The sequence below is a fragment of the Gossypium hirsutum genome, chromosome A05, assembly GCF_007990345.1.
Source record: "Gossypium hirsutum isolate 1008001.06 chromosome A05, Gossypium_hirsutum_v2.1, whole genome shotgun sequence".
Taxonomy (NCBI): domain Eukaryota; kingdom Viridiplantae; phylum Streptophyta; class Magnoliopsida; order Malvales; family Malvaceae; genus Gossypium; species Gossypium hirsutum.
In genome coordinates, this window is record NC_053428.1 from 3,351,485 (window position 1) to 3,366,363 (window position 14,879).

General features: G+C 34.6%; 1 protein-coding gene across 4 annotated transcripts; it reads left to right on the forward strand.

Annotated features, from left to right (window-relative positions):
- The first annotated feature begins 625 nt into the window (after positions 1-625).
- Positions 626-14,684, forward strand: LOC107958771 (myosin-17). Of its 4 annotated transcripts, none has more exons than XM_016894629.2 (39): positions 626-1,069; positions 2,233-2,361; positions 2,737-2,880; positions 3,013-3,158; positions 3,264-3,420; positions 3,555-3,613; positions 3,882-4,041; positions 4,164-4,313; positions 4,402-4,538; positions 4,629-4,775; positions 4,852-4,953; positions 5,040-5,097; positions 5,181-5,282; positions 5,435-5,472; positions 5,685-5,811; positions 5,899-6,069; positions 6,613-6,744; positions 6,854-6,963; positions 7,327-7,387; positions 8,266-8,443; positions 8,642-8,847; positions 9,485-9,604; positions 9,698-9,796; positions 9,914-10,135; positions 10,592-10,731; positions 11,169-11,286; positions 11,390-11,440; positions 11,543-11,623; positions 11,784-11,954; positions 12,153-12,308; positions 12,409-12,615; positions 12,858-12,995; positions 13,084-13,154; positions 13,256-13,355; positions 13,438-13,494; positions 13,588-13,644; positions 13,737-13,817; positions 13,929-14,011; positions 14,109-14,684. In XM_016894629.2, exons 1-39 carry the CDS (start codon positions 1,067-1,069, stop codon positions 14,230-14,232), a joined length of 4,593 nt encoding a protein of 1,530 aa, XP_016750118.2. In that variant the 5' UTR covers positions 626-1,066; the 3' UTR covers positions 14,233-14,684. The 4 variants fall into 4 exon arrangements, 3 of the variants coding, with proteins under 3 accessions (XP_016750118.2, XP_016750117.2, XP_016750114.2); XM_016894628.2 differs by lacking the exon at positions 626-1,069 and adding an exon at positions 1,625-1,782 and having other exon boundaries at positions 11,390-11,431; XM_016894625.2 differs by lacking the exon at positions 626-1,069 and adding an exon at positions 1,628-1,782.
- Positions 14,685-14,879: the final 195 nt, after the last annotated feature.

Genomic DNA, 14,879 nt, shown 5'->3' on the forward strand with positions numbered 1-14,879 from the left:
TTTAAAAATTATAAAATATTATATTAATAATATTAAAAATAAAATAAAAATAATATTTTAAAAATAAATATTTATTTTTATCAAACAATATAAATATATTTAATACTTCTATTTAATTATTGTTTGGATAAAATATCGATACTTTTCTAATCTATCAAATACACATAATTAGCATAAAGTCATTGAAGAGTTTAGTCTAATCTTATTTAAGGTGGGAAGTATCTTATAATCTTGCGGCACTGTATAAAATTATAGCCACACTCTTTAAAGTATTCTATTTAGTTTTGTTTACATTTTGTTTAAATAAATCTTTAAAGTATTTTTTAGTTAAATAAGCTCTATTTAACTACAATATAATAAAACTTTTTATTTAAACGAGGTATAATTTTTTTAATATATTAATTAATACAAAAAGGAAAAAAAAATCAAAATATTAGAATTAAATGCGACGATGATTTTCAGTTAACCCCAACCTTTCTTTTATATTTGAAAATGACTAGCCACCTTCGCTTAGTTGGGACTTAATTTATGGCAAAATACCGTAAATAATAACAAGTATAAGACTTAAAACATTAACCAAAATCGAATAAAAAAACACTTTGTTTAGTGTAAAAACTTTCACAAATGTCGGTTTTAGAGCCGAATACCCACTATTTTTGCCATGGTGGCGATCGCGAATGTCCAACTTGACCTTCTTCGCCACCTACTGTCTTTGGACCCCCGATGACCAGTAAAAAAAAAAAAAACTTTATGCTTTTTTGCCTTTGTATATAAAACCACATCGACATTTTTATTTGCTTCCATTTTTTTTAATAAAAATTGGTCTGTGAAAAAAGTGGGAAAAGAGAGCAGAAATCTTGAAAAAAATTGTTTTCTTCTTGTTATCGTCTTCTTGTGAATTCAACTGCCATCTTTCTGTTATTCTTCTTTTTAATTATATTTTTGCTATTAAAACTCTTCAGCTACCAGTCGGTTTTGCGGTCCGATCTGACTCGCCGAGTCTGGTTATCATCGACTCGGTTTTTTCTCGAATGAGTTGATAGGAGGAAGATCGCTGCATATCGTCATGGTACTCGATTGCTTTGACTGTTTTACTTTCTTTTTGGCTGAGTTGAATCGGTTGAACGTGGCATCTTGCTAATTGTTTCCTACTTTACTCTTTTTTTGAGTTATTCTATTTAGTTTCACTTATATTTAATATATCTTATAGTTTTGCAATCTTATAAATATTGGTAGGAAATTCTTTGATGTATTCCTTGCTATTTCTTCTTCGTTTTTTCATGTTATATTGGAAAATGATGAATGGCTCTTGAATTATATATTACCAATATTCAAATGTATCAGTTTCTAAGATTAGAAAATTTGAATGTTTAAGCTGACTTAAAAATCGAAATGCAGTCAAGATGCAAAGCTAGGTTTGATTGGTGTTATTGTGTTTTATTTTTGCAAGTGAGTTTTATTTAAATGAAGTTTATGGTTAGGATTATTTTATTGGATCAGTCTATGAGGATATAAGTGTAATTTAGTTTCTATATGTTTAGGATCATAAGATTTGAAATCCTTTTTGTTACCAATTATTATTAATTTCTCAATCGATGTCTAACTATTAATAAAATACTGGAGATATTAAGTTGGCAGTATCAAATGAATAACTTTTAGTCTTGGGTTTTGGATGGTGAAAATTGGTGGTAGTTATTTGAATCATAATTAGACTTAAGTCGGCAGTTGAAATGGAGGTTGAGGTTGCCATGCTGAGGTGATGCCACTATGCCAGTTAGTTTGGTGAGTGGCATTGACTGTCAATTTATGATTCCTTTGGATTTTGAATATTCATGTTATGCTGCAAATTTGGTTCTCGATGAGGATTTATGTTCTTACGAACAAAGTTTAAGCGGTAGTGCTTGATAGAGTGTCATGCCATTGTTATGAAATTCACACAGAATCTAAGAAATATTTCTTTGTTATAAGCTTTTCTTTACTTCATTTACAAAAAAAATAGCACTATTTTACTCCTTGTCAAACACTTAGGTTTCATTCTTGCTCATCTTAAACTGATTATGATATGTAATGTTCACTACTTTGACATACTGCTTATTTCAGGAAACCAAAAATAATTCATTCTTCATCTTTGTCATGACCTATTCTTTTTTGCATAATTGTTTCAGACAGTCAGTACTGTTTGTGTTTCTATTTTTTTTTTTTTGCGTGGCTAATACTTTCATATACTCGCAGGCTGCTCCAGTTAACATTATTGTAGGTTCTCATGTATGGGTTGAAGATCCTGCACTTGCATGGGTTGATGGAGAAGTTTTTAAAATCAGTGGTGAAGAAGTTCATGTCCACACAACAAATGGAAAAACTGTGAGTTTATCTTATTGTTGTTATGTATATCTGTAGTGTGCCACATAATTATTTGAAAAAAAATAAAAATTGTATTAGATGTCAATATGTTTGTGATTATTAACTCTACTATTTCAATCCTACTACATAACATACAAGTTCTAAAGGCAGACACGGCCGTATCAAGCAACTTCTATCTTAGCCATTGGTCTGCAGAATCTGTTTGTATTTAGTTTGAGACGTGCATCCAGAGTTCATTTAGTTATTTCAGAGTGAACTTTGATATTTAAAGCTACTAGATTCTCTGCTATTTTTTCTTATATTTTCTAGTCTGTTTTTAGATGGATTCTACTTTTAGTCTCTTACTATTCTTACTGACCAAAGAACTGATGGCAGGCTGTGGCAAATATCTCAAAGGTATTTCCAAAAGATACTGAGGCACCTCCCGGAGGTGTCGATGACATGACGAAGCTTTCATATTTGCATGAACCTGGAGTGCTGCATAACTTGGCCATGAGATATGAACTTAATGAAATCTATGTAAGATATTTTTTGTTCTCTCTTTTCTATTGGCATGCTGAAGTAGATTTTGAGCAAAGATAATTGTCAATTTGATTTCAAAGCCATCATAGTCTTGCATGCTGAACTGCAGTTCTTTTCTACTTTCCTCAGACATACACTGGAAATATCCTGATTGCTATAAATCCATTCCAAAGGTTGCCGCACCTCTATGATACTCACATGATGGAACAATATAAAGGCGCTGGATTTGGCGAGCTGAGTCCTCATGTTTTTGCTGTTGCAGATGTTGCATATAAGTAAATTCCCTCTTTTCTACATCAGATGTTTCCAAGTAATAAATACCCTCTGTTCTACAACAGATGTTTCTGAGTAATTCTCTCACTGATTTATGGTTTAAATAGGGCAATGATGAATGAGGGAAAAAGCAACTCAATTCTCGTTAGTGGAGAAAGTGGTGCTGGTAAGACTGAGACTACAAAGATGCTCATGCGATACCTTGCATACCTTGGTGGTCGATCTGGAGTTGAAGGGCGGACTGTTGAACAACAAGTTCTAGAAGTAAGAAAATCTTAAACCTAACAACCTTCTTGGCTTCCTTGTTATTTGCTTAAATTCGTCATTCTTGTGTAGTTTCTGCTGTGGTTACCAAACATCCACCTGACTTGTTACATATGGATGTTTAACATTTGCAGTCTAATCCTGTTCTTGAAGCTTTTGGAAATGCAAAAACTGTTAGAAACAACAACTCAAGGTGAGTGTCTGTAGGATTTGAAAATTACAACCTTCTTCATACATGATAGTCTATTCCACTCCCCATTTATAATATCAAATATAGGGTCTACGGAGTTTTTCAAAGATGGATTAAAGGTCAGTTCATGTTTTAGCCATTGCAGCTGGTTGGTCTATTTTAATACAACATGATGGCTTTTCCAATCAATTGTTTGATTTATCATTTATATGAATTAGTTTTTTGTGTTTATCTGAGTTTTCTTTCCTGTTGGTCTGTTGGTTCTATGTAGTCGCTTTGGTAAATTTGTTGAGATTCAATTTGATAAGAATGGGAGGATTTCTGGGGCCGCTGTTCGTACATATTTGCTGGAACGGTCTCGAGTTTGTCAAATTTCAAATCCTGAAAGAAATTATCACTGCTTTTACCTTCTTTGTGCAGCACCTCCTGAGGTACTGATCTTTGAACTTATAATGAATATATCTGTTTTTGGCATCAACCTTAATGTGCATTTAGACTTGTCTATGATGCTAATGATTAGCAATTATTGGTTATGTTTTCTGACAATTTTCAGGTTAGAGAAAAGTTTAAATTGGGAGACCCTAAATCTTTCCATTACCTCAATCAATCGAGTTGCTATGCATTGGATGGGGTAGATGATGCTCAGGAGTACCTCACAACTATAAGGGCCATGGATATAGTTGGAATCAGTGAAGAAGAGCAGGTCAGTCTTCTTTTCCATTAGTTTGAATTTGAAAATATAGTGAAGTTGCAGTTGCATTCATAATTTTCACCATGAATGATTCTTTCAGGAGGCAATTTTTTGTGTTGTGGCTGCCATTTTACATCTTGGAAATATTGAATTTGCAAAGGGAGCTGATGTTGACTCTTCAGTTATCAAGGATGAGAAATCTAGGTTCCATCTTAATATGACAGCTGAACTGCTCAAGTATATGATCTATTCCTCATCTTGTTGAATGTATTTCTTTATTGTATTATTTCTTTAATCAGTATGTCTCATAAACAATGTATATAACAGGTGTGATATCAAGAGCTTGGAAAATGCATTAATAAAGCGTGTGATGGTTACCCCAGAAGAAATTATTACAAGAACTCTGGATCCAGTTGCTGCAGTTGGTAGCAGGGATGCATTATCTAAAACAATCTATTCTCGCTTGTTTGATTGGTAAAGGAACTTCATTTCTGCTTTATATTCGACCATGTGCATGAATTTCTAAAACATTTTTCTTCGTTTCCATCAGGCTTGTGGATAAGATCAACTTTTCAATTGGACAAGATCCAAACTCTAAGCAATTGATTGGAGTACTTGATATTTATGGGTTTGAGAGCTTTAAGCTTAATAGGTAAAACATTTTCCTTTTAAGTACAATAAAATAAAGCGCTTGCTATTGTAGCTAACAAGGTTTCCTTTATTTTCTTTTATCCACAGTTTTGAACAGTTTTGCATCAATTTTACTAATGAAAAACTGCAGCAGCATTTCAATCAGGTTTGTGACTTTTATATAGTTATTTTCCCCTTCTTCGGATGCTAACTTGAGCATGCTTATTCTGAAAAATTTTGTTTTTGCAGCATGTTTTTAAAATGGAACAGGAGGAATACACAAAAGAAGAAATTAATTGGAGCTACATAGAATTTGTTGATAACCAGGATGTTTTGGATTTGATAGAGAAGGTCTGAAATTGTTGCTTGCTTATCTCTTCTTCATTCATATGGGCTAATCTTTTGAAGGATATGATATGTTTTGTTTCTTCATAAGTATCCTTCTCCGTCTTGTCATGTGTCATGTTGCATAATTACAATCACTTGGTTCTATCTTTCTGCAGAAACCTGGAGGAATAATTGCGCTACTTGATGAAGCTTGGTATGCTTCTATTATTTTTCTTTATTTGATATTTATTTTTTTTGTATTAAGGGACCCAAGTAGCTATAGTTGCTGTGTAGCTTATAGTGCTTCTGTGCACGTGCATATGATGCTTATTTAGCGAAGAAGAGATTACTTTCTGTATCAGTCACCATCCTGTACACTGTTGTTACTTTCGGTTAATTTCATGTTTACTTGACTGCTTCATGCAGTATGTTTCCTAAATCCACACATGAAACATTTGCTCAGAAGTTGTTCCAGACATTCAAAAACAACAAGCGCTTTATCAAACCGAAACTATCTCGTACTAGTTTTACAATTTCTCACTATGCTGGAGAGGTAACTTGTTTCGCCTTACAAGTTATATATCTCCAAGTTTCTGTGACTGACATTAACTTAACTGAATGTTTGTTGTCCTCTCCATAGGTAACTTATCTGGCTGATTTGTTCCTTGACAAGAACAAAGATTATGTAGTGGCTGAACATCAAGATCTCTTGACAGCCTCAAAATGCTCCTTTGTGGCTAGTTTGTTTCCTCCTCCTGCTGAGGAGTCCTCAAAATCATCCAAATTTTCATCCATTGGATCACGCTTTAAGGTATTATTGGTCCATTTATCAATTCTATTTTGAGTTGCACCTCGTGAAAAGTGAAGCTTTCAAAATGTTTCAAACCTACTTAAATAAAGGGATTAGAAATGCTCAGGCATTTAATTTAGAATATGGTCTCTATAACCCAGGTTTTGGGTGTCAGCATAGAGTACCTGTTCCTAGTCAGAAAACTAATAATAGGACCACGAGAAATAGAATTCTAAGTTCATCAGTATGGTTTATATAGACGTCAGACTTTTGACCTAGTGTTTCTTTTTGTTTCTTGGATGAAGTTCTTTTTTTTTTTTTGTGTGTGTCTGTGTGTGTATGCACGTTTTTTTTTGGAAAGGGGGGGGGGTAATCCACTCATTCTAATAATACAATTATTATGCACCTATTTTGGTGGGTTGATGGTATTAACATGAATGATTTCTAGATACAGATGACATGGTTGATAGATTCTTCTTCATTTGCAGTTGCAACTACTAACTTATTAACTTGGAATTTTATATAATTTCCTCTGCAAAGTAAATATATATTTTTAAATTGCAGCTACAACTTCAATCTTTGATGGAGACGTTGAATTCAACAGAGCCTCACTATATTAGATGTGTGAAGCCAAACAATGTCCTCAAGCCTGCTATTTTTGAGAATGCCAATATAATTCAGCAATTAAGATGTGGTGTGAGTATAATTTAGCAGTTTAATAATTCTATTTGTTTTGCTCCAAATTATCAAATCTGGTCCTTTTGGTGGTTGTTACGAAGTTATTTGTGTCTTTTCTTTCTTGTAGGGTGTTCTTGAGGCAATTAGGATCAGCTGCGCAGGATATCCAACAAGAAGAACATTTTATGAGTTTCTTCATCGTTTTGGTGTTCTTGCTCCAGAAATTTTGGCAGGGAAGTAAGTTGTATAGCACAGAGATGGACATTTTCATCCAATGGATGCTATCCTTGATAATGTATAAGATGAAAAGAATGCATCACAGTTTTGCTAATGTAACATTACATGATAGACCAACTAAGATCTTTCTATTTAATATTTCTCATGAAGTGGGTGGTATAGAACTTCAAGTTGTGCTTTTGAACTTTTTGAGCCAAAGACTTGTACAATTGTACTGTAATTTCCCCCCCTCCCTTTATGTTATATTGATTGATGTTGAAATTAATGTAATGCATCTTTTGTCTACTTTAATTTTTCCCTACTATTGCATATGGTTTTACTTGATGATTTTACCATTTATTTTTTCTTTCTTTGCATGTGCAGTCATGATGACAAGGTTGCATGTCAAATGATCCTTGACAAGATGGGATTGAAAGGTTATCAGGTAACTGAAACACAACCTTACAGTTTTTATTATGGTCATAACATTTAGGAAGTAAAATGGGATGAGAGGATTAAGGGGAGGTCCTGTCCATCATAGAAATATAATTTCACTTTGTCCTAGCTCCATTGACAAGGGCTAGATGTTCTCACTTCCCAGTCTTTGCTTCAACAGGTTGTTGTTAGATCTGTGAGAAATGGAGAATAGCTAGAGGATTATTGATTTTCAAGTACCGTAATCTCTTGAGCATGCCTCTAACTGATAATTAATACATGTGATGTATTTCTCATGCGACACCTTTTTTCTGGTTAGCACAGGCTCTTAGCACCACTGAGTTCATGGCAGTAGGAATCAAGAGATGATTTATAATGAAAATATCTGCTTGTATCTTTGAATCTTACTCGTAAACTGGGTCAGTAATGGCTGATTTGTCCTTAACATGTTCCATGCAAAATAGGGCTGGAATATGTGAAATCCTTGATTAATTGCAGTTTACTCTAAGTAGTATGACCACAGAAAAAAAGGCTCCATGTTCGGCCTTGATTTGGCTTTAAAGACTACCTCACCCAGTTGTTATAGCCTTCCATCTCTATATCTAAAGTACCTAATTTGGTTGGATTGATCACTGTTTCTTTCCATTTTCATCATGAATGCTGCTGATTTGAGTGTTTTGATGAGTGAATGTACCTTTGGTGAATTATTGTCAACTGCTATCTAGCACTTTTAGCTCTGTCAGAGGTGTAGCCATCTCTCTCTAATGTCCACTGTGATTAAAGACCTTGAGGGATCATCCATGCAAAACATACACAAAAATTAGTGTGCATTCACCGGTGGGTTTGTAATTTTGCGCATTACTCTGTTTAACATGATTGGCATGGCAGATAGGTAAGACCAAAGTTTTCCTTAGAGCTGGTCAGATGGCTGAGTTAGATGCCAGAAGGGCAGAAGTGCTTGGAAATGCAGCCAGAACCATTCAAAGACAGATTCGGACATATATTGCATGGAAGGAATTCATTGCACTACGGAAAGCTGCAATTATGTTGCAGTCACATTGGCGAGGTATCTTTTTAGTGTCATTTGAAGTTCAAAAAGCACTGTGTGAAGCTGATGATATTCACTCTTCAGAAGTAGAAAGTGTAGAAGTATTTTTTGAAATGCAATCGTGGTTCAGATTCTCTTAGTTTTGACATTTCAGCATGCTGAAATGCATATCTGGTTTATGTCATGACCTGTTTGTTTTTATTTTTCGCTGTATAGGTATACTAGCCTGCAAGCTATATGAGCAGTTGAGAAGGGGAGCAGCTGCTTTGAAGATTCAAAAGAACTTTAGGCGGCACATTGCCAGGGAATCCTATTTAACAGTAAGGCAGTCCGCAACCACATTGCAGACTGGCTTAAGGGCAATGACTGCTCGGAATGAATTCAGATTCAGAAAGCAAACTAAGGCTGCAATTATCATTCAGGTTCCGCTATAACTACTTAATCATGTTATCTTAGGCCTTGTTTGATGGACTATTGAAAAAATTAAATCTATTGAAAATTAATATTTTCAATGATTTAATTTTTTATACATGTTTGATAATCCAAAATAAAAACAACCTGATAGAATTTTTTCTCTGAAAAAGTGTGGAAAATAATAAATAGATAAGACCTACTTATCACTTAATGGAGAATCTTTTCAATTAATTCAATTTTATTTTATTTATTTTAATATTATATTATCCTATAAAAACTTTATGTTTAAAATTTGGTTTTTGTTTAGAGTAAAGTGAAATGTTTAAAAATTAAGGATAAAATGTAGAATATAATTTTTTTTGTAATTTAAAATCTATATTTATAAAACAACCTAATTGTATTTCGTAATTAATTTTAAGTAATAAACAATTTTATAACTTAAATTCAGTACTTAAATTTTCCATATTTAATTTCTCAACACTTATTTTTTCAGCACTTAATTTTTCAGTTTATCAAACAACACCTTAATCTTTATAAAATTAATGTGATTTTTGGATGAAAGTTGCATCTTTTTGTGAAGCAATGAAGTTGTGGAACTCAAACTGGAGAACTAAATATTTACTTAATACTTTTCTTAACATTCAGGCTGCTTTCCGTTGCCATGTTGCATACTCTTATTATAAGAGTCTCCAGAAAGCTGCATTAACTACTCAATGTGGTTGGAGGAGAAGGGTTGCTAGGAGAGAGCTCAGAAAGCTCAAGATGGTTTGATCACTTTTTTTCTGTGCAACTTTGCTCAAAAAAGCTTTAATGCACTTTGCATTTAAACACACTAATCAGTGCTTTAAATTTATTTAGGCTGCCCGAGAAACAGGGGCACTCAAAGAAGCAAAAGACAAGCTGGAAAAACGTGTAGAAGAACTTACATGGCGTTTGCAGCTTGAGAAACGTTTGAGGGTAATTTATGCCATTTTTATGTTCTATCATACATTATTGTTTTTTTACAATTTTCTGTAAAACGTCATCATTATCTGTTTTAACCAGTAAAACCTTTACTTTTTGATTTAATGACAGACTGATTTAGAAGAGGAGAAGGCACAAGAAATTGCCAAGTTGCGTGATGCTTTGCATGCAGTGGAAATTCAAGTGGAAGAAGCAAATGCTAGAGTCATAACAGAGCAAGAGGCTGCTCGGAAAGCTATTGAGGAAGCTCCTCCAGTTATTAAGGAGACTCCTGTTATTGTTGAGGACACAGAAAAGGTTAATTCCTTGGCTGCTGAAGTAGAGAATTTAAAGGTAAGAATTCTAACCTTCGCAATTGTGGTCGGTGTATGTCTATTTCCCTCCTATGAGATTCTTTACAAATATATATATATATCTATCTAGAATATATGCTCTCAATGAATCTCAACTGTAGCAACATATGCTGACATGTTTAGTTGCTGCCAGCGGCTACAACTTCATTTTGTTAGGGTGTAAAATTGAAAACCAGATGAAATTGCCAATCAAGACTGAGAATAGATGAATCAATTTATGTCAATGAATCTATGAAGTTACAGGATAAATGTCAGTTAACGATTACAATAAATCAGAAATTATTTACAGTTTTTTTCCCCCTTGTGTTTAATGTGAATCGACTTCTGCCTGCAAAAGATATTGGCAAACAACTAGCTTAAACATTGTTGGCTATGCTGGAGTCTTTAGAAACTTTAACTATGACAGCAAGGATGAAATGTTCATTTGTCATTGTAGGCTTCGTTGCTATCTGAAACAAAGGCAGCAGAAGAGGCTCGTAATGCTTGTACAGATGCTGAAACCAGAAATGCAGAGCTGGTGAAGAAACTTGAAGAGTCTGAGCGAAAAGTGGACCAACTTCAGGAATCAGTGCAGAGGTCTGTGTAAAAAAGAAAGTTGTTTGAATACGAACTAGCTTTACTTTGTATCTGTTGAGCATCCAACCTAGAACCAGCTGGCAATTACAAGGCAGGCCCAACTTTAATATAAGACCATAGGGAACTAGTACTTAACAGATGTGGGATAACACCACTTAACAGTATCAAAATGTGAAAAGAAAAACAAAGGAGGTAGAAATGGGACCCAATCGCAATAATCTCAGAGCCGATAAATTGCAAAAGTAGTTCTCCTTTTTCTATCCTGTCTGGTTTTCGGTTATCATAATACACTAATGTATCTGCCACACATATATTACTTCACTTAATGGTTCAGTTTGCAAACACCCTTCCTTGCCTTTTTCCCCCTTCTATGTCTAATTGAAACTTCTTGATTCAATATTGTTCAACCTATTAAAGTTGATTTGTTCTATGCTCAGGCTGGAAGAGAAGCTTGCCAATTCGGAATCTGAGATTCAAGTACTTCGCCAGCAGTCACTGGCAATGTCTCCAACCGGGAAATCTTTGACTGCAAGACAAAGAGCAATGATTCTTCCTGTACAAATTAGATATTATTAGTTCATTACGCATTCTCATTTTGTAAACTTTAATGTACAATCTTAGAGAAATATATTCTGACTATTTGTTAACTAATTTGCAGAGGACACCGGAGAATGGAAATGTTCTAAACGGAGAAACAAAGGTCCCATCGGTAGTGAACTTCATTATTTGTGATAATGGGAACTTAAAATTTGTAAGATAGATGATCTTCTAGATTTTATATTATATTGCTTACTGCTCAATTTCTTCTCAGGATACAACTCTTGCCTTATCAAATGTACGTGAGCCTGAATCTGAGGAAAAGCCTCAGAAATACCTCAATGAAAAGCAGCAGGTTAGTGGCCGTTGAAATTCATGAAACTTTTGATGAACTCATTCTAATATCTTATCTGAAACTTAATTTTGAATATGATATTAATTTTGAATATGATATTCCTATTCATATGGATGTAGCGGTTTTGATTATTGCTTCTAATCTGCCTTTTGTGTTTCAGGAGAATCAGGACCTACTGATCAAGTGTATATCACAAAATCTGGGATTTTCCGGGAGCAAGCCGATTGCTGCTTGTGTTGTATACAAATGTCTTCTTCACTGGAGGTCATTTGAAGTTGAAAGAACAACTGTTTTTGACCGCATCATTCAAACAATAGCTTCTGCAATAGAGGTAAGCTATAATTTGGCTTTTAAAGTTTTGTGCATTATTAGCCAATAAATTTTCATCAGCTCTGAAAAGTGCATTCTCAAGGCTGATAGGATTAGATTGGAACCAACTGCAAGTCACCACTAACTTGTCTTTATATCATTTCTGGATGAAAAGATGAAAAGAATATCATTAATGTAAGCTATGTCTGCCTTACTGAAGGTCCAGGACAATAATGATGTCTTAGCCTATTGGTTATCTAATTCATCGACATTGTTACTGCTGCTCCAACACACACTTAAAGCAAGTGGAGCTGCCAGTTTGACACCACAAAGACGAAGAGCAACATCAGCTTCACTCTTTGGGAGGATGTCTCAAGTAAGCAACTATTATCTTGCTGAAATAATTATCCTAGCCTTTCCATATATTAAATTAATTATCTTTTCCTGTTTTTCTTTTCTTTTAATATGAATACTAGGGTCTACGGGCATCTCCCCAAAGTGCTGGACTTTCATTTCTCAGTGGTCGTGGGCTTGGTAGATTAGATGACTTACGGCAAGTTGAGGCCAAGTATCCTGCATTACTGTTTAAGCAGCAGCTTACTGCCTTCCTTGAGAAGATATATGGAATGATAAGAGACAATCTGAAGAAAGAGATCTCTCCATTGCTTGGCTTGTGTATTCAGGTTATTGCTAAGTTATCTCTTTTTCAGTCTAACGCTTTTTGTTCCCTTTTCACTTTTGAAAATGAAAATGAGAATGACAATTTTCTTTTTGGGAGAAGAGGGGGAGATGTGTGGTTGTGGGGGTTATGCAACATGGGGTCTCACTGCTATGTTGTTTATGGTTATCTCGTGACTAAGGATGCAAATAAGTATGAATAAATACACTGCAGCACCTTTAATTGCATATTTTCAATACATTGCAGGTTCCTAGGACATCACGGGCAAGTTTGGTGAAGGGGCGTTCTCAATCAAATGCTGTTGCTCAGCAAGCTTTAATTGCTCATTGGCAAAGCATTGTGAAAAGCTTGGATCACTATTTGAAGATAATGAAATCTAACCACGTGAGATCTCAATCTTTGCTTGCAATTAAAAAATATATATAATCTTTCCTCTCAGGATTTTACAAGTCTCACTTTTCTGGTCATACAGGTACCTCCCTTCCTCGTCCGTAAAGTATTCACTCAAATTTTCTCATTCATCAACGTTCAGCTATTCAATAGGTGTGAATATATATGCACATTTGTTTTACTTGATTATATGACAAAGTAAAGATTGTGTTCACTTCCCATGATTAGCATTTGTCTTACACATACATATGCAGTCTTCTTTTGAGACGTGAGTGCTGCTCATTCAGTAATGGGGAGTATGTGAAAGCTGGTCTGGCTGAATTAGAGCAGTGGTGCAGTGAGGCAACTGAGGAAGTAAGCTATATATATGGAACCATTTGTGATTGTTATAACCTGCCATTTTTTCTTGTTACTTGACTTGAATTCTTGTAAACAGTATGCAGGTTCGGCATGGGATGAACTGAAACACATAAGACAGGCTGTTGGATTCCTGGTTAGATTCTTCTTATAGCATTTCTTGTCCAGTAACTGCTCCGAATCATTAATCTCAAATGACTAACTGATGGACCATTTCTTTGCAACTCAGGTTATTCATCAAAAACCCAAAAAGTCCTTGAATGAAATAACTAAAGAACTTTGCCCGGTAAATGACACTCTCATTCAAGATTCCTCACCTCTTAAACATTTTCCTCCTTTAAACCTTCCATCATTTTTTTTTTGTTGCTGCTGTTTCAGGTACTTAGCATTCAACAGTTATACAGAATCAGCACAATGTATTGGGATGACAAATATGGCACACATAGCGTGTCATCGGATGTGAGTTCAAGATACTACATAAGAAACGTGTTTATTTTGCCCCTTTTTGGAGCTTTGGAAATTTCTACTTTCTAGACTTCTAATTTTATAGATAAACTTGCAATTGTGCAGGTCATTGCAAAAATGAGAGTTATGATGACCGAGGACTCGAACAATGCTGTTAGTAGTTCTTTCCTATTAGACGATGACTCAAGGTAGTTTTTCCCTTTTCGTTTAGAAGAGTACTTAAAGCCCATTTTGTCTTCACCAAATATATTATGTTTTCTATATTTAAAACTCATGTCAATGCAGCATCCCATTTACGGTGGATGACATCTCCAAGTCCTTACAACAAGTGGACATAACTGATATTGATCCCCCGTCACTAATTCGAGAAAACTCTGGTTTTGGGTTCTTACTTCCACGTTCGGAGTGATAAATACAGTGCACTCTATCCTGTAGGTATCAATTCTCTGAAACCACTGTGCTAGTCTTGTGCATATAACTACATTATCTCTTATCTCCATGTGTATACTATCTTCTTCTTCTTTTTTTATCCTCCCAGGCTGGTGGTTTTAAATGTTTGGGTCACATGATTTTTTCCATGTTAAGAAAAAGAACATAGGGTATTTATTAAGAATAGGGTTGGTCTTCTGCCCACAACGGGCGTTTTGCTTTCCCTTTTTCATTTTTTTACCGTCTTTTTGGGGCAAGGGGCTCCTTTTGCAATTTTTTTATTTTTTTGGGTTGAGCTTGTGGTTTTTTCCTTTTTTGCTTCGAGTGTAATTAACTGCCAACAGTTTCATTCTATAGGTCATGATTTGGTGTATGAGTTAGTGTTGTAAATTCGATTTTCATTTAGTAGTGAATGAATCTATCTAACTTTTACTTCCGTCTTTGTACTGCTGTATTTCAAATTGTTTTAAGCTGCCAAACCAGAAGAGCAAAAGGTAAAAACATCATTAGTTCAGATACTGTCAGCACTATGTAGGTATCTCTGGAAGAAACTGTTTCTTTTTTAACTAATTAGTTTATGCATGAAGAATGGGCTAACCATAATCAATTAGTGGTACTCCAATAGAT